Here is a 26,675-nt window from a genome sequence, read left to right as displayed (position 1 = left end):
AAAAAAAAAGACTCCAAAGCCAAAAACCTACTTGAGTCTTTCCAAAAGTAAATATTCATCATTAAAATTTTAAATTACACAGCACATAACATTAAAGTAACTTCAGTTTTAGTCCGATGTTAAAAGTATTCCAGACTTTCTTCCAGGAAGAGTAATTACTGGTCTTTTAATATGGTAAGAACTGAATTTTTTGGACACTTACCTCCGCATGTAGGTAATAAAGTCATATAAAATGGTGTCGCCCAGCGGGACGGTAGAAAACTCCGATAAAAAGCAAACCCGGAGCCGAGTACCGAGATTAAATGGTGAATCCGTTAGGACCCACCTACACCTACAAAATAAGAACCTTAATCAGTAACTACTGACACTATAAGGCTTCAGGTTCAGTCTACTACGTAGCACGGGGCATAACCAATTTAAATATTACTATTATTTTCTAAAATCGTTCACGTCCACTAACACACTTCCTACTCACTTTCCAGGTTGAGCCAGAAATAACACGCAATCTAACTTCGAGATGGTAACACGAGCACGCGATGGGCCACGTTCATAAATTCTCTGATACTGCTGAGTTGATTAAAGTGCTTGAGCACGTGTTTCTCACAAATTCTATTTGAATAAAATGCCATTTTTTCGTGTTAAACAATATAAAATAAATGTTTCATAGATGTTGAAATTATCTAGACTTTTCGTAATTAAAAAAAATAACAATTCTGTAACATTTCAGAAAGCACCCAGAACAAAACAGCTTCGGGTGTCTACGTAGCGAAGTCTCTGGTTGCAAGTGATAACATCATATCATAACAAATGAGTGAGAAAGAGAGGTTGTGTAAGAAGTGTGGAAATTGTGTTCAATTTTTTATTTAATTTTTTTAAAAATTTGAGTGTTAAGCGTAGTCTAAACTATTATTTTCTCCGTTTATCAGCACCAAAACGTTTGACATGAGTGGAAAATACACATGTATCACTTGTCGTGTTGCGTTTAGCAGTGCGGAAATACAACGAATGCACTATAAGACTGACTGGCATCGATATAATTTGAAAAGAAAAGTTGCAGAGTTGTCGCCTGTGACAGCTGAGGAATTTCAGCGAAGAGTACTGCAGCAGAGGGAAGAAGATAATGATTTAAATAAGAACTGTTCTTTTCATTGCGATTCTTGCAGAAAGCTTTTTAACACTAGGAATGCTTATGAAAATCATTTGAATTCGAAAAAGCATCAAGAAAGTGTACTAACTAATAGTTTCAGCAGTCCAGGAACCCCAGAAAAGAAGAAACCTGAAAATGATGTGGATTCAGAAGATTCCGAGATCGAAGAGGTTGATTCAGACGAATGGGACGACGACTCTGAAGATAACCCAATACTGAATAATAATTGCTTATTCTGTTCACATCATAGTAGAAACTTAATGAAAAACTTGAAGCATATGTCTGTTGCTCACTCGTTCTTTATACCAGATGCTGAATACGTTGTCGATTTGAAAGGTCTCCTAATGTATCTGGGTGAAAAGGTTACACAAGATTTTATGTGCCTTTGGTGCAATGATAGAGGCAGAACATTTTATTCTGCTGAAGCGGCAAAGCAACATATGCAAGACAAAGGCCATTGTAAAATGTTGCACGAGGGTGAAGCACTGACAGAATACGCAGATTTCTATGACTACAGCTCAAGTTATCCCGACCAAGATAAAGATCCAGATGAAGAAGTGGATATCACAACATTAGATGATTCTGATTACCAGCTTGTTTTGCCTTCTGGGACAGTAATAGGTCATCGGTCTCTCTTGAGATACTACAAGTTAGTATTGAAAATATTAATTATAAATAAATTTAAAAAAAAATAATTGTTCAATTTTGCTTGTTTCACACTTCTGAGTTTTAGTGTATGGTAGCATTGTCAAAAAGAAATTGTACTGGAGGAATTAAGTGCCTTCTGATAATCTTAAGACATAAATCAGTACATTGACAAGCTTTGGTACTTGTTCAGCAAACTGAATTATGATCAATGTGTATAGTGCTCAGAGCCATTTGAAGATCAATGTGTAAATCATACAGTTTCATAGCGCAGGAAAATATCCTGTCTGTTGAATGTTTACTCTCACTTTCTAGTCCATTAGCCCTTAAAGCTTTTTCAAACTGATAATAAAAACATGTTTCACAGGAGCTGTTATTGACACAGCTATAATACAAAAGTAACTGGCATGTGCACTTGACAATCTTTGTTGGTCCGATATTTTTTTTCCCCGTAATGCAGTTTAAAAGTCATTAACAAGCTAAATGCAGACACAGGAAAGAAATAAGCATTGCCATTCATGCGAGCTATTTAATTTGTGTGATGTTTCAGGCAGAACTTGAAGCCGGAAAGTGCAGTTGTGACTCCTCACCAGAAGAAGCTTCACAGAGTTCTGGCACAGTATAGAGCTCTAGGTTGGACAGAAACACAGCAGGAACTGGCTGCAAGGTAAGATGCTCACAGAGCTTACCCATGTTGTTGTTAGGACCTATGCTTGGTCCTCAGGACATCCAGTTTACTGTAGCTGAAACTGTTGAGAATTTTATCTGTAACTGCAGTCAGTAGGCCTATACTATTTAATAATTTCTGAACATGTACATTACATCCTTCTCATATTTTTTGGTACGTTAGGGTAAGAACAAAATGTAGTTTACAACAATAAATGTGCCTGAAAATAGTAATATTTGGAAATCCCATTTGCAATATGAATGTAATAAGTGTATTGATTCCTTTATATTTAATATATCATTAAGTTCAGAGGTGTTCTAAAACAGCTTTTCCTTCTTCAGAGAATTTTAGCTGTTCTGTGTTGACTTCCGTATTGCACTAACGATAAGCCCCCAGTGAGTGAGAAGGCATATTTCTGTATTAGAAAATTAGACTTTCAGACTACTAAATTGTTGGGTAGTTGGAATATTATTGCAGACTGAGAATCAAACCTGTACCTCTGGCTTTTGTGGACAGTGTTTCAAGAAATATGCACTCCACAGGGTCGACGGAGGCATCCAGTCCCACCTGTCGGCTCTGAACCATGACATACGCGTGTTGTGGTGTGTGACGTCACGACGGCGCGGAGTTTAGTTTATGAGAGTGTTTATAGATGTCGTTTTATTGCAGTTAGTGGTGTCCTCTGGTGGTGTGTTTATGGTTCGCATGTTATGTGGTGTATTGGGTTCATTTTCGTATCACTGCTTGAACTGTTCAGTTGTCAACTGAATGACTGTTCAACAGAAATTGGTTTCAGTGAGTTAAGAATTAAGTTTCTGTTGTGTTTAAGTTATTGTAGTGTTGTTTGTTGTATGTTGCGTGGTATGTCGTTTAATTTGTGACTGCTTTTGTTAGGTATGGATGTGACTGATAAATATAGTAGTGCTCATTTGTGGGCTGAAATGGGGGATTAAATTCTTGCAATTATTCGGGCTGCTGGCTGAGATTGTGAAATGTGGCATGTGTCAGCAGAACATGCAGTTGGCCACAGTTCCGACATCTTGGAGCGGGGACTGTTACATGTGGCGGTGCCGAAGGGACAACCTTTGGCGCTCTACAAGGCATGGTACCTGGTTCTAGAGGTCTAGGTTGGGCATGAGAGAGATAGTTTTGATGACATATTATTTTTGTTATAGATCCTCCCCTAGTTTTTGTGCACGTGAGACTGGTGTGAGTGATGGTAAGGTCTTTGACTGGTTTTCGTATTGTAGGGAAGTTTATTCTGAATATATTAAGTACAGGGGTAAGTTGGGTGGGCCTGGGGTGGTGGTGGTGGTGGTGGTGGTGGTGGTGGTGGTGGTGGTCGTGGTCGTGGTCGATGAGTCGCAGTTTGGGAAGAGGAAGTATGGGAGGGGTAAGTCTCCAGTTGGTTTATGGGGGGGGGGGTGTTGTTTCTGGGGTGGTTATTCAGTGTGTGTTTTTAGAGTTTTGGAGGGGCATATGAAGAGGGAATCGGTGGGATTAATTATAGAGGAGTATATAGAGGGAAGTACAATAGTTTCCGATGCTTTTGCATCTTAGAGGAGGTTGGGCCAGAGGGGTTATGATCATTTAGCTGTTAACCATAGTTTAGAATTTGATAATTATGAGACTGGGGTGTGCACAAATAAGATAGAGGGGTTTTGGGGGACAGTTAAGTCAGTTATTGGGTGGGGGAATAGGCGCTCTTCTAACCTTCAGTCTCATTTGTATTTTTGGCAGAAGAGCGTCCCTGGGGACTGTTGCATTTTTCGCATTTTTTTAAGTGCTATAAGTAAAATGTTTAGGCCGAAGGTCGTTGGTTAAGGATGTGTTGTGAGGATGGGGGGCTGTGGTTTGGGCAGGAGGCGGGGGAGGGGGGGTAGTTGTTAATGTTTGTGGATGTAGGTGGGAGGGGAGTGGTGGTTGTTTTAGAGATTATGTTGTGGAAGATCTGTTTTGTTGCAGTTGTTTTTGAATTGTAGTGTGTGATTGAGATTTGCTTATTTTTTTGTTTTTATTTGTTGATGGATCTTTGATTTTTGGGGGAGGGTGAAGGTTGGTTGGGTGGGGGAGGGGGGTATGTTGGTAGGTTGTGGGTGGGTTGGGAGTTTGTTTTGGTTGTTGTTGTTGTGTGTGTGTGGGGGGGGGGGGGGGGGCTGACCTAGTGTGTAGCGCCGGAACTTTGTTGTGGTAAGTAGTCATATTTTGGGGTGTATTTTTCGCGTGTTATGATGTTTGGTGGAGTATTTCTGTGTTTGATCAGTGGTATTTACTGCATTTGTCGGTGGTTGATGTTTTGGTCTTGGCAGTTGGGGTTGATTTATGTATCTTTTTGGAACTACTCGATTTAAATTTTTTTGGTATTGTTATCTGTATTTGAGCTATATAGGTCATGAGAAGGGTCAGATTCCAATGCAATGTGTCATAGCTGTGTGTGTTTTGGTATCGTGAACTGCTGTTGACCTATATAGGTCAAGTGAAGTGATCAATTCTAATTTTGTTTGTTTATGTGTTGGTTTTGTGGTATCGATGGTTGTGATGGGGGAGTAATTTCTGGAGTTTTATATTGTGGTATTGAGAATTGCGGTTGAGCTATGTAAGTGAAGGGAAGTGACAGATTCCTGAGGATATTGTGAGTGTAGTGGAATTTGGAAATTTTTTGTTGTCGATTTATGTCGTCGTTTTGCGTGGTTTGGGATGCTGGTGTGTGTTTTTGTGTGTTTGTAATTAGTTTGTCCCCACCCAAAAACCCCTATTCCCCACACTGGTCCTGTTAGTTTGATTATATTTTTGGAGGAAGGTGTGTGTGTTGGTTGTTTAATCAGTTTTCGTTCTTGTTGTCATGTTTATGAAATGACGTCATAGGCGCCATATCGGAGTCATCGTGAATGGTCGTTTCTGCCATATTAGTGACGTCATTGGTCAAAGCAGACAGGTGGAATTGGACACTTCTGTAATTCCCTCCACAGTTCATCTCAGTACTTCAGTCTTTCCTTACAGCTCTTTTTTTTATTATTTTATTTTTTCTCCTGCGGGAGTACCACTTTTGTGGCAAACCAAAAGCCAGGAAGAGACTGGGAATTGAAGGGCAAATTTGTTGCAAAACTTTTGAGTCGGATCATGAGGTGCAGTTAGATGTGTCATTGACAATTTGGTTCTTTGAAACAAATACCACTTGTACGTACATATACAGGCTGAAGTAATGAATGAAAATTTGTGCCAGGGCCGGAATTTGAACCCGGGTCTCCTGCTCACCAGGCAAACGTGCTAACCGCTACATCACTGTGGCATGGTGGCTTTGCACAACTGCATGGTCTACCCTAGCGTGCTTCCGTCCTCGATCCAAATTCCCATTCACGCCTCAGCCTACTTGGTATTCCCCTTAAATTCAAACAGCTCTTGGTTTGATTGCTTATCTCACACAATGATTTTGTCTATTGGTGGCTTTCCTATTTTCCTTTCAGTTTCTCCATGACAATGTGTGTAGGAGATCAGATTGAGTTCCATTTTGCAACTGAAATTACTTTTTTTATCTGCACAAGAAATGTTTTGCTTTTTTATTTCCAACTGTATCTGAAGCAGTAAATCTCCAAACTAAGTTATGACTTTAAATTACAGTTTTTGGTGAAATATCTGCCACTAGTGATAGAATAATAATAGTGCTCCACAACAATTAGTGGAAGGAACATAAAGATTGTGAAGGAAAAGTTTGTAATGCGAAAATGTGCTTATTTTTCATAAGTTTCGTTATAGTATGACCTCCAGCCTGTGACCAGATAAAAGGAAATGCAGATGCCAGCCAAAACCTCGCTTAACTTAATTAGGCCTACATAGAAAATAAGACTTGAGCTGTTTTATAATCTACAAATATCACATATCAAAACAAAACTGTATCATCGTAGATTCCACTGAAGAAGCCTTAAAGGAAAAGGCAAAACCCATCTGGAACTAATGAAATGATTGCAGCAAGAAAAAGGCTCATTTTTATTTACAAAACGAATAATCTCGTAATTGTCCAGCCTATGGCAGCACAGTATTTATACTTGGGAGAACTTTTTACACACTGCAGTCTTAAAGTCACTAATGTATGTCTTTATTGGCTGCCCAAAACTAAATAGGAACTGAGTCTTAATCTAAGTATTATTTCTTCTTGTAATCGAACAGCATGCTTACTAGCACAGAGCCTCAGATTGCTCCTTTACTTCAGTTTTTAACACATTATTATGCATATTCTGCTTTTTCCGTAGATGGTTGCTTTCCACCTTCCTTCCAAAGATCTAAGTAAAATTACATAGTTAACCTCCTTCCATTTTTCGTAGTTAATGTACAATATATGTATACAATGCTCAGAATACCCACCAGAATCTTGTACATAATTTGAATTTGCCTTGCAGTGTTCGATTTTCTGATGAAACGTATTAAATGTGGTAGAATGTGTTAAATATGGTGTGACCATAAACATTAGGCTGCACTAAGGTTCATCAGATTACTGTAACCTCTGTTTGTCATTCACATTGATTGGATTTGCCAACATAAAACCTTCCAACCTACTCTAGACGTTGGGGTGCACTACAGGTAAGTCTTCCACCACAATGAGGGGGGGGGGGGGTTCAATACCACACTCTATCCTAAATCTGTTATTGTAGTGTATATTTAAGGTTAAAATCTTGATTATGAACCCTAGATCACAAAGCCTTTTTGTGTAGTACATAAACACAAATCCATGTAAATTTTGTGTCTTTTTATTATTTTCATAGAAACACACTACAGTAAATTGAAGCTATAATGAAAATTGTATAATTGAAAACACAAACGTCTCTTTAAGTATTTTGTTGCACTTTTGCAGTTATTGTCTCATTTACAAGAGTTTGTGCACAGATTTTCTCAATATTCTTTGCAGTAAGCACAACATTCTCTGCGTGCAATATGTGACTCTCATTTTTCTTTTTTTACAAGGGCAAATGTGACAAAGATTTCTCTTGCCAATCGTAGGTTGTTCTTGCCTTTGTGGTGGTGAGTCTTTAATTAGGACATATTGTATGACAACTCAAAAATGTGTTCATAGACTGGGCATTTCTAGCCTCCTCGTCATTCAGGGTTTGGCGAGTTCTTCACCTAGGCATATAAGAAAGTCTTTCTTTCTGTTGACTCAGCTGCTGCTGATTGTGGGTGTGGATAAGCCAAGCATTCACACACTCAATATTTTTGATGTCATAAATCACACGTAGTGGCCATTTCCTGGTTTTCCGACTACATGAATAGGTGCTGCACATTTTGTCCAGCATGTCTACTCCAAACTTCTGTTTTATGTGGACAGTAGCTCAGACAGTATTTCAGGTTGGAGCAAATAGTGCCAACCAGTGTGAGTTTATCTTTCAAAACATCATCTGCCAGTTTCACTGAAGTAAACCAGTTGTCTACCGTGATATTTCTATTTGACCTTCGAAGAGTCTTGGTCGTTTCCTCTACATAAAATTCCCCGAGAGGCATTCCATTTGTTTCTGTGCATTTCCCTAAGTAAGGAGACGCATCAACCATGTACTTTGTTTTTGTGTCACGGGCCATTACTATTTTGATCCCATATTTATTTGGTTTATTTGGGAGATACATGCAGAAAGGACATTGTCCATGAAAACCCAGCAGTTGCTCATCTACAGTAACAAATGGGCCTGGCTTATAACAGGTTCTGCATTTATGGGCAAACTGTTCCCAAATTTTGCATGTTGGTGCAAAATAATTGGTTTTTCTTCCAGCTTGACAAGGTTCTTTTTTTTATCAAATTTCAAGCATGAGACTAAAAATTCAAACCTTTCGAAACACATTGTGGCTTTGCACAGGGGACCGCATACGCTTTATTGAACATTTTTCTTACAGACAGGTTTTCAAAGCTGCTGTTATTACAAGTATTCCGAGAATAGCATTTATCTCTGCTATGCAGGTTTGAGTTTGTGTTTTTGTGTGTGATGCTGTTTTGTATCTTTATTTCTACCTGTGTATTTCTTCATTGGTATGTGTCACTATAGCGTTTACCATCTCAGCTGGGGGAGGGGGGGGGGGGAGGAATCCTCCTAAGTACCCTTCTTTGTCATAGCGTGTCTAATTGATGCCTGGATAATGTTTTTACTTTGTTTGCGACAACTTGAGCGACTGTCAGATATTGCGGACCAGCACTGATTGTTCTTACCTTTTAGATCTTTTCATGGTGGCAACACAAAATTTTTACTTCTTGACATTGAGGAAATTCCATTGTCTTCTTCACTTTCAGATGTGGATTCATTAGAATTTTCAGATTCAAGATGTTTCTATTTCCATCCAGTTTGTTCAGAACAAAATTGTCTGTAGGAGAGCTTCAACTCGTGTCAGTATTTGGCCAGATCTTTACGATCTGAGTGAGTCATTACTATTTCATCAATCTCTACACCATCAATTTCTTTGCTGGAACCAGAATCACTGTCAGATTCATTTTCATCTATTTCTTCATCAAGCCTTACTATAAGCTTTCCTTTGAAATTTTGGTCGTTTTGATGCAGAATACTCATAAAAATTCAAATACATGCCAGCACATATTATGCACACTATACTATCACGTACATTTATTCAACCAATATTATCCCTTGAAATAGTTCCTGCTGTTACACTTATCTTATGTAATTCTGGATACATAGAGACAAACACACGAAAAATTCACAACATAGCAGTCATTACCACTGAATCAGACAAATGAATTATGACAGAGCATACTCACTGAACAACCACTGTGAAAGCTAGGAAGCTACAATGAAGTTGTTGTTGTTGTTGTGGTCTTCAATCCTGAGACTGGTTTGATGCAGCTCTCCATGCTACCCTATCCTGTGCAAGCTTCTTCATCTCCCAGTATTTACTGCAACCTACATCCTTCTGAATCTGCTTAGTGTATTCATCTCTTGGTCTCCCTCTACGATTTTTACCATCCATGCTGCCCTCCAATGCTAAATTTGTGATCCCTTGATGCCTCAGAACATGTCTTACTAACCCGTCCCTTCTTCTGGTCAAGTTGTGCCACAAACTCCTCTTCTCCCCAATTCTATTCAATACTTCATCATTAGTTATGTGATCTACCCATCTAATCTAATTCTTCTGTAGCACCACATTTTGAAAGCTCCTATCGTCTTCTTGTCCAAACTATTTATCGGCCATGTTTCACTTCCATACGTGGCTACACTCCATACAAATACTTTCAGAAACGACTTCCTGACACTTAAATCTATACTCGATGTTAACAAATTTCTCTTCTTCAGAAACGCTTTCCTTGTCATTGCCAGTCTACATTTTATATTTTCTCTACTTCGACCATCATCAGTTATTTTGCTCCCCAAATAGCAAAATTCCTTTACTACTTTAAGTGTCTCATTTCCTAATCTAATTCCGGCAGCATCACCCGACTTAATTCGACTACATTCCATTATCCTCGTTTGGCTTTTGTTGATGTTCATCTTATACCCTCCTTTCAAGACACTGTCCATTCCATTCAACTACTCTTCCAAGTCCTTTGCTGTCTCTGACAGAATTACAATGTCATCGGCGAACCTCAAAGTTTTTATTTCTTCTCCATGGATTTTAATACCTACTCTGAATTTTTCTTTTGTTTCCTTTACTGCTTGCTCAATATACAGATTGAATAACATCGGGGAGAGGCTACAACCCTGTCTTACTCCCTTCCCAACAATTGCTTCCCTTTCATGTCCCTCGACTCTTATAACTGCTGTCCGGTTTCTGTACAAATTGTAAATAGCCTTTCGCTCCCTGTATTATACCCCTGCCACCTTTAGAATTTGAAAGAGAGTATTCCAGTTGACATTGTCAAAAGCTTTCTCTAAGTCTACAAATGCTAGAAATGTATGTTTACCTTTCCTTAATCTTTCTTCTAAGATAAGTCATAAGGTCAGTATTGCCTCACGTGTTCCAATATTTCTATGGAATTCAAACTGATCTTCCCCGAGGTCAGCTTCTGCCAGTTTTTCCATTCGTCTGTAAAGAATTCGTGTTAGTATTTTGCAGCTGTGACTTATTAAACTGATAGTTCGGTAATTTTCACATCTGTCAACACCTGCTTTCTTTGGGATTGGAATTATTATATTCTTCTTGAAGTCTGAGGGTATTTCGCCTGTCTCATACATTTTGTTCACTAGATGGTAGAGTTTTGTCAGGACTGGCTCTCCCAAGGCTGTCAGTAGTTCTAATGGAATGTTGTCTATTCCCAGGGCCTTGTTTCGACTTTGGTCTTTCAGTGCTCTGTCAAAGTCTTCACGCAGTATCGTATCTCCCATTTCATCTTCATCTACATTCTCTTCCATTTCCATATTATTGTTCTCAAGTACATCACTCTTGTATAGACCCTCTATATACTCCTTCCACCTTTCTGATTTCCCTTCTTTGCTTAGAACTGGGTTTCCATCTGAGCTCTTGATATTCATACAAGTGGTTCTCTTTTTTCCAAAGGTCTCTTTAATTTTCCTGTATGCAGTATCTATCTTACCCCCTAGTGAGATAAGCCTCTACATCTGTTAGAACTTCAAGTTTAACACATATATTTAGGGATGACACAACAACACATATAAGTCACTGAGTAAGTTGACCTGTGTACAAGTCGGCATTCGATTAAACACTGAGTCTCAGTCTAGCGGCCGCTGCTCGGCTGGCCGCTTAGGTGGCGCAGCTGCTGCATGGCTGGCAGACAGCGCCGCACGTAGAGGACGTGTGTATTTGCGCGGCGGCACTTTGAATAATCGGCGAGTCACAACACTTTTCCCCCCTTTGAAATTGTTGCACTGGTCGTGATGGAGGTGTCCTGGAGATGGCTAACATCCATAGGCGCTGTTTGACTCGCCATAAAGTCTCGAGGAGGAGGCTTCCCGTACGGACGGAAGTATCCCCGATGATAACGGGTCGAGATGACAGGAGACGTGGGCGATGTATCGGCGTCCGTTGGAGGAGGAGGCGAGGAGATGTACTCTGACAGAGGATGATCCTCCGGTTCCTGCATGGGCACGTCTCCTGGTGGCATCCGGTCTGGTGCTGACATCATGATGACGGTGAGAGGGCTGCGTTGTGAGTATTGAGAGATGTCAAGATCCCGAGCATCAGGTAGAGGCAAAGGTGGTGTGGCGGCATTCGGCACAGGCGTTGCTGGCACCCGAGGCCGAAGCTGGTCCGAATGACGCACTGCAACACCCGTGTCCGTCTGGATTTCATACAGGCGTCTGCCACGGTGTCGTAAGATGCGGCCCGGGCTCCATTTTGGCTGCCTGCCATATCCCCGTACCCAGACGAGGTCGTCGGCGGTGAACCGGCCAAGTGAAGGCACCCGCGGCTGTGAGGTGGGAGGCCGCAGAAGATGAAGTAGCGTGCGGGCCTGTCGGCCATGTAAGAACTTAGCCGGGCTGTGATCGCCCATAAGAGTGAAACGGTAAGACGCCAGGAACTGGAGAAGCGCATCATCAGCAGCAGAAGATGTCAGAAGTTTCCGCATCTGAGCCTTAAATGTGCGGACCAGCTGTTCAGCCTCACCGTTGGATTGTGGATGGAACGGCGGGGCCGTAACATGCGTAACGCCGTGACGAGCACAAAAATCCGCAAAGTCGGAAGAGGCAAATTGCGGACCATTATCTGTAACAAGAGTAGAGGGGAGGCCTTCCAAAGAAAAAATGCGGGCGAGAGCACTGGTGGTTGCCGCGGTGGTAGGTGATGTGCAACGGACAATGAAAGGAAATTTAGAGTAGGCGTCAATTACGAGGAGCCAATAAGTACCTAAAAAGGGTCCCGCAAAGTCAGCATGAATGCGCTCCCAGGGCTTCTCAGGCGAAGGCCACGGTGACAAAGAAGACTTCGGGGCAGCGGCCTGTGACGCACAAGGGCCGCAGACAGCAACCATGTATGCTATTTCAGAGTCGATGCCAGGCCAGTACACATGACGGCGCACCAGAGATTTTGTGCGAGACACACCCCAGTGCCCCTGGTGAAGGAGGCGCAAGACCGAAGCATGCAAAGACGCAGGTACCACAACACGCGGCGAAGCAGTGTCAGTGGAGAGGAGGATAACACCATCCCTACCCCTGAGGCGGTAGCGCAAAGGGTAGTAGTTCCGCAACGGATCAGAAGTCTTAGCGGACGGGCGATCTGGCCAACCCTTCTGAACACAGCGTAAAACCCGGGAGAGGGTAGGGTCAGAACCCGTAGCAGCCGCCAGCCTGTCCCCAGTGACGGGGAACCCATCCACAACCTGCTGCCCAGCAACATCCAGATGGAAACACAAAAGTTCGTCCCTATTGAATGCCTGATCACAACCCATGGGAAGGCGAGACAAAGCATCAGCATTCGCATGTTGATCCGTGGGCCGGATATGAATCTCATAATTGAAACGGGACAAGTAAAGAGCCCAACGCTGGAGGCGGTGTGCAGCCTTGTTGGGAAGTGACGTTGATGGATGAAACAAGGAAACAAGTGGTTTGTTATCCGTAACAAGATGAAATTTTGAGCCATAGAGAAAAATGCCAAACTTATGAAGAGCATAAATGATGGCCAAAGCTTCTTTCTCAATTTGAGAATACTTTTGTTGGGCATCCGTGAGTGTTTTGGAGGCATAAGCGATAGGCTGTTCCGAACCGTCAGAAAAACGGTGCGCAAGGACTGCACTGACCCCGTATTGAGAGGCGTCTGTGGCAAGAACAAGATGTTGGCCAGGTCGATAAGTGGCCAGGCACGGGGCCTGTTTCAGCATAGTCTTTAATTTACGGAAAGCCACGTCACATGATGCGGACCAGTGAAAAGGCACGTTTTTATGCAACAGGCGACGCAACGGCTGAGCCACCGACGCCGCAGACGGTAAAAACTTGTGATAGTATGCTATTTTCCCCAAGAAGGCCTGCAGTTCCTTAACAGATGTAGGGCGAGGAAGGGCATCGATCGCAGCGACAGCGTGTTGAAGCGGACGAATACCATCCCAAGAGAGTTGAAACCCCAAGTACGTGATAGAGGCCTGAAAAAATTGTGATTTCTGAAGATTACACTTAAGACCAGCAGTCTGTAAGACATTAAAAAGTGTGCGGAGATTTTGAAGATGTTCTTCAGTGGTGGAGCCAGTGACAACAATGCCATCAATGTAACTGATACACCCAGGGACAGGGAGCAATAATTGTTCCAAGAATCGCTGAAAGAGAGCAGGGGCGCTAGCAACCCCGAACGGCAAGTGTTGGTATTGATAGAGGCCGAAAGGCGTGTTAAGGACCAGAAACTGCCGGGAAGCAGCGTCGAGAGGAAGTTGATGATAAGCTTCTGACAGGTCAATTTTAGAAAAATATTGTCCTCCAGCGAGTTTAGTGAACAGTTCTTCAGGACGGGGCATAGGGTAAGTGTCGATGAGGCATTGAGCATTTACAGTGGCTCTGAAATCGCCACAGAGACGAATATCACCGTTGGGCTTAGCAACGACGACAGGAGAGGACCACTCACTGGAAGTGACAGGAAGCAAGACCCCTGACGCAGTGAGACGATCCAACTCCCGTTTTACGCGATCACGAAGGGCCACAGGAATGGGCCGAGCCCGAAAAAACTTAGGCCGAGCGGTGGGTTTGAGCGTGATATGAGCTTCAAAGTCGGTCGCACGGCCTAACCCAGGAGAAAAAAGGGACGAAAATGTAGCCGACAAGGAATCCAGTTGAGCATAAGGACTAGCGTCAGAGACAATATTGACAGAGTCATCTATGGAGAACCCAAAAACGCGAAAGGCATCGAAACCAAAAAGATTTTCTGCGTTGCTCTGGTCGACCACAAATGTGGGAACAGTGCGAACGATGGATTTGTAAGATACCTCAGCATTAAACTGTCCCAAGAGAGAAATCTTCTGTTTATTGTACGTCCGTAATTGCCGAGTGACAGGGGATAGGAGTGGAGAACCCAGCTGAAGATACGTCTGAGAATTAATTATAGTGGCGGCAGAACCGGTATCCACTTGCATGCGAACATCTCGACCAAGGATTTGGACAGTGAGGAATAACTTCCCTGAAAGGGAAGAAGTGCAATTGACAGACAACACAGAATCAGAATCAGAGTCATGTTCATGAACATCATGTATGCGGTCAGATTTACAAACGGAAGACACATGACCTTTCTTTTTGCAATTGTGACACACAGCCCAACGTTGGGGACAATCCTCGCGTGAATGTTTCGTAAAACACCGCGGACATGAAGGAAGTTGCCGGGGATTGTGCTGCAGTTTCGTAGTGGGTTGTTTACGGCTAGGCCGAGGCCGCGCGTGGGAGCGCACTGCGGCCACGTCGGCCGGCGGGGACGCGCCGCACGCGTCGTCAACAGCGCACAGAGGTTGTATTTCCCCGACGTCATCCCACGCTTCTATTTGTGCCCCAGCGGCGCGAGAAATTTCAGAAGACTGCGCAATGGAGAGAACTTCATCTAGAGTCGGATTCGCCAACTGTAGGGCACGTTGCCGAACTTCTTTGTCGGGTGCCGACCAGATAATAGCATCCCGGACCATGGAATCGGCATAGGATTCTTTGTGAACGTCAGTAACAAATTGACACTTTCGACTGAGGCCGTGAAGTTCAGCAGCCCAAGCGCGATAGGATTGATTCGGTTGTTTTTGACAACGATAAAAGGCAACACGAGAGGCTACCACATGCGTTTGCTTTTGAAAATAGACATACAGAAGTGAGCACATTTCAGCAAAAGACAGAGACGCAGGATCCTTCAAAGGAGCCAATTGCGACAACAACCGATACATTTGAGGTGAAATCCAGGAAAGGAACAGAGACTTACATGGTTGTTCGTCCGTGACATGAAATGCCAAGAAGTGCTGTCGAAGACGTTTTTCATAATCAGACCGGTCTTCCGCCGTCTCGTCGTAAGGTGGAAAAGGAGGTACAGCCAACGACGAGAAACGCCCCGCATTTGATGCTGCGACGAAATCGCGAATCACCGCTGTTAGAAGCGTTTGCTGATCGCGAATCGCCGCCGTTAGAAGCGTTTGCTGTTCAAGGAGATTTTGCAAGAGTTGCTCTACAGTAGCCATGGAACCCTGTGAGACAACGGTGAAAAGGAGAAATCCCATCCTCGTAGCCAATTGTTAGAACTTCAAGTTATCACATATATTTAGGGACGACACAACAACACATATAAGTCACAGAGTAAGTTGACCTGTGTACAAGTCGGCATTCGATTAAACACTGAGTCTCAGTCTAGCGGCCGCTGCTCGGCTGGCCGCTTAGGTGGCGCAGCTGCTGCATGGCTGGCAGACAGCGCCGCACGTAGAGGACGTGCGTAATTGCGCGGCGGCACTTTGAATAATCGGCGAGTCACAACAACATCCTTACATTTGTCCTCTAGCCATGCCTGCTGAGCCATTTTGCACATCCTGTCGATCTCATTTTTGAGACGTTTGTATTCCTTTTTGCCTGCTTCATTTACTGCATTTTTATATTTTTTCCTTTCATCAATTAAATTCAGTATTTCTTCTGTTACTCAAGGATTCCTACTAGCCCTCGTCTTTTTACCTACTTGATCCTCCGCTGCCTTCACTATTTCATCCCTCAGAGCTACCCATTCTTCTTCTACTGTACTTCTTTCTCACATTCCTGTCAGTTGTTCCCTTATGCTCTCCCTGAAACTCTGTACAACCCCTGGTTTAGTCAGTTTATCCAGGTCCCATCTCCTTAAATTCCCACCTTTTTTGCAGTTTCTTCAGTTTTACGTAGAACATTAGTTTTCTTTCTCCTGATAACGATGTCCTCCTGAGTAGTCCCCGCCCGGAGATCCGAAGGGGGGACTATTTTACCTCCGGAATATTTTACCTAAGAGGACGTCATCATCATTTAATCATACAGTAAAGCTGCATGCCCTCGGGAATAATTATGGCTGTAGTTTCTCCTTGCTGTCAGCCGTTCGCAGTACCAGCACAGCAAGGCCGTTTTGGTTAGTGTTACAAGGCCAGATCAGTCATCATCCAGACTGTTGCCCCTGAACTACTGAAGAGGCTGCTGCCCCTCTTCAGGAACCACACGTTTGTCTGGCCTCTCAACAGATACCACTCCGTTGTGGTTGCACCTACGGTATGGCTATCTGTATCGTTGAGGCACACAAGCCTCCCCACCAATGGCAATGTCCATGGTTCATGGGGGAAGGGGGGGGGAGTTTAAAAGTATGGGCTAATTAATGATATTCATAACACTGCTGAATTTTCCCAGATGAAATTATTTATTATTTTGAAAATAAAAAATCAGAATTTTTATTTGTTTAGGAAAAATGTGTGTTACTTGTACGTTATTTGTTAAGGTGTGTGCCAAATTGCATGATGGTGCTCCGGTGAGAACATATTAAAATAAATTGTATTTTATTGGGTAAGTGCAGTACTTTGTGCATAGTCTGTAGGGATTTGAACTTTCAATATATGTGTCAAAAGCCAAATAAGGTTGTAAAATAACTATTTTTATTTAGTTACAATCAGTTTATTACATTATTAGATTTATAAACTTAAATTGAAATTCACATATGGCTTTCCAGTGTTAACTGTGAAAATATTTCATCATTATAACAACATATGCTCAAAAAGACTATGAATAATTTACTTGAATATACCTTCATTTTACATATACATTGATATGAATCATCATTATTAAACAATCATGTAGCTGTTAAATAATAAGTGTGTTATTTGAGTGCCTTGCATAGAGAAATGTTTTACTCATCTTCAACAAGAAAGATGTTTATGCAGACAGACAATTTGTCAGTTGTCATGCCCATGTAGAACACAGCACAGTGGTTGGAGCTTAGTAGATCACATGACAGCCTTCTCAGATAGCCCTGAGTTTGATGAGAAAGGTGATGCTTGAGACTGGACTGGAGTAGGTGGTGGTGGTGGTAGGATATGTGGGATAGGCCTTACATCTATTTCTGTCACAGGAATATGAGGCTTGAGGTAAGGGGTTGGGTGGAAGAATAGAATAGGGATGAAAGTGGATATTGTAGGTTCAGTGGGCAGTGAAATACCAATGCAGGAGAGGTGGGAAGGATAGTACGTCGGACATTCCTCATTTCAGGGTACGAAGAGGGGCAGTCATAACCTTTGTGGCGAATGTGATTCAGTTGCTGAGGCCCTGGGTGGGTACTGAGTCACAAGAGAAACGCTCCTTTGTGACCGGACAGTGGGACTTCAGGAGGTGGTCGGTCACTGGAGAAATAAGGTACAGGATATCTTTTTCTGTACGAGGCTGGCAGGGCAGTTTTGGTCTGTGAAGGCTTGTATATTTGGAGAGGGATGCTTGTCACTACAGATGTGACAGCTATTGAGGCTGGGCTTTATGGAAGAGGCTTCTTGGTGTGGAATGGGTGGCAGCTATTGGAGCAGAGCTATTGCTGATAGTTGGTAGGTTTGATATTGACGGAGGTACTTATGTAGCCATCTTTGAGAGGTGGAGGTCTATATCAAGGAAGATGGCTTGTTGGGGTGAGGAGTACCCGGTTAAGCAAATGCGGAAGGTGTTAAGGTTCTGGAGTAATGTGGATAGTGTGTCCTCATCCTTTATCAAGATCACAAAGATATCATCAGTGAGAATCAGAACGAGGTGAGGGGTTTGGGACTCTGGGTGGTTAGGAAGGATTCGTCTAGCTGTCCCTTGAATTGGTTGGTGTGCACCGTGTGGTTACCTATTGCTGCACCACAAATTTGTTTGTAGATGATGCCTTCGAAGGTGAAGTAATTGTGGGTGAGGATATAGTTGGTCTTGGTGACCAGGAAAGATAGTGCTCAATAGTGGCAAGGCCATCGGCATTAGGAATGTTAGGTAAGGGGAGATGGCATCAGTAGTGACAAGCAGGGTGCTATGAAGGAAATGGTTAGTGTCTTGTATATGGGAGGTAATGCTGTGATTGATGGGCTGAAGGTATTGGTCTACAAGAGCAGACATTCTGTCAGTGGGAGCAAAGTAACCTACCAAAAATGGGGTGTACTGAGTGGTTGGGTTTATGGATGTTAGGAAACATGTAGGAGGTAGGAGTGGAGGGAGTGGTAGGAGTGAAGAGAGGGAGAGACACAGAAGAGAGGTTATGAGATGCACCAAAGGATTTGAGGAGAGACTGGAGATTCTGTTAGATTCCTGGAAAGGGGTCACTGTAGCAGGGATTGAAGGTGGAGCCTTCATCAGCAAGCAGGATTATCGACCACGATCAGTTTTTAGGTGGTGGATTACGGTTCTTTCTGCGGATATAAGATTAGCATGCATGTTGAAGGATTTGGAGAATGATGGCAAGGCAAGGGTTGAGGTTAAGAAATTTTGTAATGTTAACAGGGTATGATTTGGGGGCAGTGAGGGTGGGTCACAGTTGAATGGAGGAGTGCACTGAGTCAGGTAGGATCCAGAATTGGTTTTGGGTTGAGTCTGATTGGGTAGGGTTGCTGGCGAAAAAGTGTTTCCACTGTAGGGACCAGGATGAGGAGAGGAGATATTTAACAAGTCCACAATGATTTGGAGTGGAACAAAAGGTAAGGCCTTTGGGAAGAATTACTAAGGCTTTTGGATGTGAGGGGATGTGCAGGAGGTGTGGAGGATGTTGTACAGTTGGTGGATAGTGGTAGCCCAAGGCAGGAGTTGGTGGTGAAGAGGAAAGAGGGTTTTTTGAGGTGTCATTGTGCATGTTGCTCTAGTTCCTTGAGGGCAAGAGTTTCAGTATGAGAGATGAGATACAGAAATTTGGGGTTGTAGAGCAGGAGAATTTTGCAGATGAAATGGAGGTGTTGCAAGGGGATTTGAGCTTTATTTGCATAGTTTTGTAGGACTATATTGGTGAGGGCTAAGGACTGGCAGAATATGAACAGATGGGGGCCTTTCTGGAAGGAGAGATTGCAGTAAGAGGTGGGTAATTTGATGGTAGGCCATTTGTGGAGATTCCATGAGCCAGATAACAATGCAGGAACAATAGTGGGGCTGGGTTCTGGCTAGGGATAAGGAAACTTTTCTGTATTGACATAGATGGAAGGAGCAAGACTATGGTGGAAGATGAAAACACAAGAAGTACATAAGTAATGTAAAATCTGTTCAAGAAAAGTTCACGGAAATATGTGGGAAAAATCCAATATATAATCCAATATAAGGAAAAGGAAGAGAGGGATTAGGATGCATCTGAATAAATCAGAGCTTAAAACTGACATCCTGCTCAGTTTTGGTGGTAAAAGTATGTAAATTAGCTTTTTATTTCTGCACGAACATGGTATGTGGGAGGAGTGGATATTGTTAATGTTTGTAGGTTCCAGTGATTTGCAAGAGGCCACAGTTACACACTTTACAGTTTGTGTTCTGAAAATGTGGTTTTTGTGTGCTAGTCACTTTAACAGTCAGCTTGGAAATGTCTTGAGTGCTGTCCAATTTGGACTTAGTTGGAATGTGCTGTGTGCACTGTGAGATTGTGTATGGAGTTACAGATTCAAAGTTTCACTTTCTTCAAACTGAATTAAGTGAAATGCACCTAGCTTTTGTTGTGCATGAGATGTATGGGCTACTACAAAACTAAAAAGATGGCACACAGAAAGTGTATTTTTCTTGGCAGGGAGAACTGGCTTTCAAAAACACAAGCTTTTCTTATGATGAACTTTGTCCTTTTTCAATCACTCCAGGACCTGCACAGTTACACTAGGATCTGTTCCACCATATTGTGCGTGAAAAGCGAATGATGGCTTTGACTGACTGAAGAAATTTACCTATCAGTTCAACCTAGGACTTTTTTGATAGAGCAAGTGTGTTTAAATGCTTTGTCAAGACTTGACTAATGAAATGTTTATTTAACGAGTTTGAAGGAATGAAATGCTCCACTCAAATTGGACCACTGCAAGCTAAAAGTGGCAATAGAATCTCTTCCATTTTTTGGCACGTACACAGCCAAATGTCGTCATCCACAGATGGTAGGACTGCCAGAGGAAGACCAAGCAGTAATTGTGACCACCTCAGCCAACGAACATCAGACCGTGGGTATTAATATTTACAGCTTGAAGATGAACATTTTATATGTGCTGGCTCCAGCAGAATATTCTGTTAATGCCAGCATCACTGATGGTCATGAAAAATGCTTAAGTTCTGAAATCCTTTTCTAGAAACTACATTGTCAACCACAGGTGAAATAAATAAATGAATGACTACAGTCCTCCACTAGTCTTGCCTGTGTGTCATTTGGTCCACTGAGGTAAATACCATTGATGATAATGAAAGACCAAATAAAGTTTCAGTTTACAATTCGATTATGGTACCAAATTGGTGACACAAAAGTGATATGTGGACAACCTATGATAGTACATTGTGAAGTTCAATCCGTTTAATCTGTACTGGTTTTGGAGAGTATTCAGAACTAAGTGGCAAGATAGTGGCCTCAACTTTAACATCTGTAAATAAGAGCACACAAGAAGCATCTACACAGCTAGGATGTGCTGTCAGTGGCAATGGGGAGGAGGAAGATGAGGGTGTAACATCTTATCTATAATGAGATCATTGTAGGTGGAACACTAGTTTTAATTGTGGAAGGAAATTGACTGAGCCGTTTTAAAGGAACTGCCTCAGAAGTCATAGAAAACGTAAATCTGTTTGGCCAGAAGCGAATATAAACTGCTGTCATAAATAAGAGTCCAGTAATGTGACTTCCCACTGCACCATTTTGCATTGTTTCTGCTGAGACTCTCGGGATCCCATTTGCAAGATTGTGTTGAAAAAACGGTCACGTTTTGACAAGTGTTATATTCATGTTCTACTGGTGAAGTGATGAGTATCAGCATTCTTGAGTCAGCTCACTTATTGCCCATAATTGATAAATGATTTGTGTGTTTCCGGACCTATGAAAATATTGTATTTATTTATTCTTTAGATACACCCACCACATTACAAATATTTAGACTTTTCTTATTATTTAACAGCCATTTGGTCCACTAATCGATCTACTCGTAGTATTGCAGAGATTTAATATCCACGGGACCAGCACTTCTTAATCCTCTTATACAGCCCCCCCCCCCCTGCCCCGCCCCCCAAGAAGAGAGACCTTAACTCTGCTGCAGATGTTCCTAGTTACTCTTGGTTGTTCACACAACTGACAATGATACTCAATTGAGCACTCAACCAAAATCGATGAAATGTTGCTTTCTGCTCTAGCAGTTCTATTACAAAATAAAAAGTTTTCAGCATTTTTATTAGTTATCTTCTGTTGACGGGCAAGTGTATTCTTTATACTTGCACAGTTTATAACTCATTCCTGCTCTTTTTACACCAAAATACTTTTCTATAAGAGCATCTCAGTGATGTGCTATGAAATCACACACATCTTTCAAAATTTTAGCAAATCTCGCAATTTTAGTTTCCATTAAACACAAATATTATTTCAATAAAATCATTATTTATTATGTGCAATACCATACATGGTGTAGGTGATGAAGTTCTTGGTGATAGTGTCTAAATTCTCTATTGCTACACCCTTTCATTCGTAAGGTCTGTTTCTCTCCAAATGCTGCTTTCTGAGAAATTTTAGATTGTGAGATAAACAAATGTGCGTCTTACTGCCACCACCACAGAAATATTAATTACCTGTATATCCTTATAATTTCTCATCGATACAGCCTTCCACTGCTTTTCGGTGATGACCATACCAGATGCCAAGTTCTGCTCTGTGCCTGGCATCGGCACATTCCCAGCTGAAACCAGAACCTGTGAAATATAAAATCCTTTTCCTCCATATAACATTAGCAGACTTCCTACAGTGAGACAATTGACAAGTGTCAGCTATAGACTTGCAATTTTACCTTTGCACACACACCCTTAGAACCATGTTAACTGTCTTAACATGCAGGCCACTATACAGTCCTACCATGCTGATTCTTCAAGAAGAACAGCGTAACCAAGGAAAACATGGAAGGTGTGTGTATGGAGAAGGGATTGGTGCTCCAGGAATACGTATGTTTGTTTGTTAGCATGTTTGTGGCGAGTGTAGCATTTACTTCTTTCATTATTTGTATTACAGCCAGGACTTCCAGATTGAATTAACATATTAACATTGAACACATACTACAATTAAATACTCATTTATTAATTGAGATTTTTTTTATTTATGTTGCAGGAAAGCGCGGGATATACATTACATGAAACGACTGCAAGCAAAGTACAGCACCAAACTGAGTATGCAAAACAACAAGCTGCAGAAGCACTTCCGGCCACAAGTCAACTTCTGAGATGTTGGGTGTCAGTTGGATCACTGCTGGAATGCCTTCAATTTTTTGTGTATGTCTAACTGAACAGTAATTGAGCTAAGATTGCTTTGAACTAGTGTGACAAAGTTGTGGGTGCTGCAGAGTCATCAGATGTGAGAGTGGTTTTTTTGTCTGTACAGAGCCATACTGTGCATTTCAAACAACAGCACCCCCACAGAGAATATTTGAGACAGTGTTAAGTTTGCCATTCATGTGTGGTGTGACAAGTTGCAACCAGTATTTAAATATAAGTAGTTTTTATATTTGGACAGTGTAATTATCAAGCAGTTAAAAGTGTTTGCAACATTCTTTCAGTTAGTACCCTGAAGATGGGTTCTTATATTCTGAGCGGTACTCTGTCATATGTTACTTCTAATTGTTCATAGTAGTATCATTACGATTATATTAACTGTGTTCACTTCTAATTCTTCATAGTTGTTTCATTACAATTATGTTAACTGTGTTCACTTTTACATTACCTGAATTGTTGCACCTCAGTTAAGTAGCTGTACATGTGTATATGAAACTGATGTATATCACATATTGTTCATTTATTGTGAGTGGAAATGTATGCTGAAAAACAAGCCCCCAATCTGTAGACAAGGTGCTGAGCAGTAGGGAGATCATGGGCAGGTGGGGGGGGGGGGGGGGGGGGACTTGCGTTCAGTAATTAGGTTACAGTGTTTCTCTTGTTTAGATCCTTATGTACTGCTTGTTGCATGAATTGAATGGCTATATTTTTTACATATTTGTCGAACATGTGTTATTCAAAAATCAACTAATTGTAGGTTGCATTTTTTTGGGGGCTATTGTTATTCTGAATTGTGAAATCTTCAATTTTGGATTAATTAGCACATTGGTTTTGATGCTTCTCATATTGTTAAGACTAATATGAGAGCCTGCAATGTTTATAAGTTAAGCATTTCACAAACTACTGCATTCCTGGTATGGGTGTGTACTTAATCTGTTTATAGTGTGTGTGTTGCTGAGCTGTGTGCAACACATGTTAGGAGGTGATAAATATTTTGAAAGTTTTTGTATGTGTAAAATTCATTCCTGCTATTGTATACTTGGGACATGAGACACAGTGTGTTCCTGATATGATGGTTTCATTCACCAAATACAGGATTGATGATGGTGCTGATTGTCACATGGATGTCGTAATAAAGATGCAGAATTATTTTCGAATTGAATTTTTTATATGTATCTGATAACCTTTTATACTGTTTCTGAGAAGGAAACACTAAATAATGTGACCTGCTAAACCATCACTTCGTAAGTCACACTCAGAGTGCACTGGGAACTGCTGGAAGTCTGTCAAAACTAAAGAAGAAGAAGAAGAAATCTCCTGTAGAACATTGGCATGTTTAAGTTAAACATACAAAGATCTTGCTTTTGTTATTTTTTTATATATATTGAAAGCACCTGAAGATCCATCCAGTTTGTATGAAAACCCTTCTTTTGCAGTGTCACTCAGCAACTAAATGGTGATGGTTAACACAGCTCCAAACAGGATCAGGACTTTATCTCACATGAAAGTCTTGAGGAAAATAGCAAAATCTCATAAAATATTCTGAGAAATGATAAACCATGCTGCCCTCTCTTAATGGGCGTGTAATGTAAGAACTACCCTGGAGTGCAACAAATGGGTTAATTGTGTGTCAATGAGCTGTGTCTGTCATGGTCTTCATGCAGTTTCCCGAGTGCTTGAAACTCAGAGCTGATACGCTGCTTCAGACAGTGAGCTTCTGTGAAGTTTGGAAGGTAGGAGGCGAGGTACTGGCAGAATTGAAGCTGTGAGTACGGGTCATGAGTCATGCTTGGGTAGCTCAGATGGTAGAGCACTTGACCACGAAAGGCAAAGGTCCCAAGTCCGAGTCTTGGTTCGGAACACAGTTTTAATCTGCTAGGATGTTTACATCAGTGCACACTCCACTGCAGAATGAAAATATCATTCTGGAGCCAGATTTTTGTACATTTGCCAGAACATCTGCTCAAAGTGAAAGTGGAAACACTGGTTTATTTACAAAAAGGAATGATGTAGAAGAAAATTCAGTTTGGATGGTGATCAAAAACATGTCCTGATGCTTAGTTAATAAGGCAAGTATTACAAGGACACAGTTTATTCACCTGTTAATGAGACTATATACTATTTCCTATTGCAGATATTTAATTTGCTGTTACACCAAACACACACAGAGCTGTAATCCATACATGTATTTACTTTCCTTAATTATTTTTTCCATGAGATTATATTTGTGATACTGTATGTTATAATGATTTTAGAAGAAGCATATACCTTTTTGATACATATCAACATAAGAGTACACACGTCAACATAAGTATTAACTGTAACTGTAACTACTGTAACACCGAATACTGTTGCGTTGTGGCAAAATTAAAGTTACATTTACAAGGAGGTGCCAAAAAACCTGTATTATTTTTTAAAAACTACATATTTTCAAATTGTTTGCAAAACAACCTTGTCCCCTTCAACATACTCTCCATTACTACTAATACATTTGTCCCACCAGTTCAAAACATTTTTAATAGTCATCTCCAGAAATGACTGGCAGCTCCTCCCTTGGTTTTTTGCTTGATTTCTCCAATGTTGTCAAATCAGAGTCCTCACATGCCCCTTTTCATGCATGGGATTAAGAAAGAGTTGCACGGAGCCAGGTCAGGCAAGTAAGGTGTGTGGAGCAGCGGAACCGCGCCATTTTTAGCCAAGAACTGTCTTAACAGAGACATCTGTAGGTGCAGGTGTGTCATTGTGGTGGAAGAATCAGTCTCCTGTCTGCCAAAAATCGGGTCTCTTTTGACGAACACAGTTGTGCAATCTTCTTCTTAACTTCTTAAAACAGTCTGTGAGCACAAACTCTCAAATTTTTTCAATATTTTCATTGATTTGAGCAGTTGATGGACGATCAGAATGAGGTTTGTCATCAACTGACATGTCGCCATTTTTAAATCGAGCAAACCTATTGTACCTTGAGTCTTTTCCATAGCACCATCTTGGTAAGCTGTTTCAACAGTAAAACAGTTTCAACAACATTTTTACTGAACAGAAAACAATCCTTGAATACCAAATTGTAGGATAATGTTCTGCTTTTGTAGTGCAAAGTTGTACATCTACAGTCATACAGTACAGAAGGACAAACCATCCAAAATAATGTAGGAATTGCACACAATGAACAATCAAGTGTGCAGTGAAAGCAAATGCATAGCATTCAAGTGAAGCAGGAGCTGTATAAGGTTAAATGTGGTTGAGTCACTGTGAGGAGATGCAGGTATGCAGCTGACCTCGCGACGGTATTGCCAACGTGTTGGTACGTTACTAGTGAGCTGTGTACGAAGTGTTTCTGGAATCCTGTTGGCAAATGATCCCAAACTTGAGATCTAGAGGAGTCCTAGGTGGCTGCCAATGTCTGCCAAATACATGCCAGGTGTGCAAACGGATCCAGGTCCGAAGGCCTCTTTGGTAAATCAGTGCAGCGGGTGTCTTTCTGTTGTGTCTGGCTTCTTGGAAACTGAGGTGGATAGTAATAATACAGATAATTAGAACACACCAAATACATAATACTTTAATTACAACAAAACTTATCTTTGCTTACCAGGCTTAGCTGTAGCCGTGAAACTGCACATGTGAGGCTTGCAGTTCACAACACACTAAAGGAGTCACAGTTACTGAGTGGAGAATTGATACAAGTTCAGAATGGACATACTGTTACTTCACTACAGTCACTAGACAACATGAGTTCGTAGATACTTGTTGACACAGTTCTGATAGCACTGGTGCGTAGGCCAATCATGGGAGATGGACGTCTCTTCACTTCCTGACGGTCCGCACAGTCTGTGACATGGTGAGTAGGCAGCACAACACCACCACTCCGACAGGAATTTCCTAAAAATGGGCAGGATCCGACCTTGACTAGAACTGCACTTCTGGGCTCTGG

General features: G+C 41.7%; 2 protein-coding genes across 3 annotated transcripts in view; one reads left to right on the top strand and one right to left on the bottom strand.

Annotated features, from left to right (window-relative positions):
- LOC126425101 (eukaryotic translation initiation factor 5) overlaps positions 1 to 616 on the bottom strand; it is a 113,683-nt gene extending 113,067 nt beyond the window's left edge. The window contains exons 1-2 of one of the 2 annotated variants that reach the window (XM_050088023.1): positions 476 to 616; positions 203 to 331 (exon numbers count right to left, since the gene is read on the bottom strand). The gene's annotated coding sequence lies outside the window, so the exon portion shown is untranslated. Of the gene's footprint in view, positions 1 to 202; positions 332 to 427; positions 447 to 475 lie in introns of those variants that run through there. The other variant, XM_050088024.1, reaches the window with a different exon arrangement.
- A 175-nt stretch (positions 617 to 791) lies between these two features.
- LOC126425102 (zinc finger protein 622) lies at positions 792 to 23,907 on the top strand. The gene is made up of 3 exons (XM_050088026.1): positions 792 to 1,796; positions 2,343 to 2,459; positions 22,590 to 23,907. The coding sequence occupies exons 1-3, from the start codon at positions 943 to 945 to the stop codon at positions 22,699 to 22,701; spliced, it is 1,083 nt and encodes a 360-aa protein (XP_049943983.1). The 5' UTR covers positions 792 to 942; the 3' UTR covers positions 22,702 to 23,907.
- The last annotated feature ends 2,768 nt before the right edge of the window (positions 23,908 to 26,675 follow it).

The sequence above is a fragment of the Schistocerca serialis genome, chromosome 10, assembly GCF_023864345.2.
Source record: "Schistocerca serialis cubense isolate TAMUIC-IGC-003099 chromosome 10, iqSchSeri2.2, whole genome shotgun sequence".
Taxonomy (NCBI): domain Eukaryota; kingdom Metazoa; phylum Arthropoda; class Insecta; order Orthoptera; family Acrididae; genus Schistocerca; species Schistocerca serialis.
This window is presented reverse-complemented; position numbering and strand designations above follow the sequence as displayed.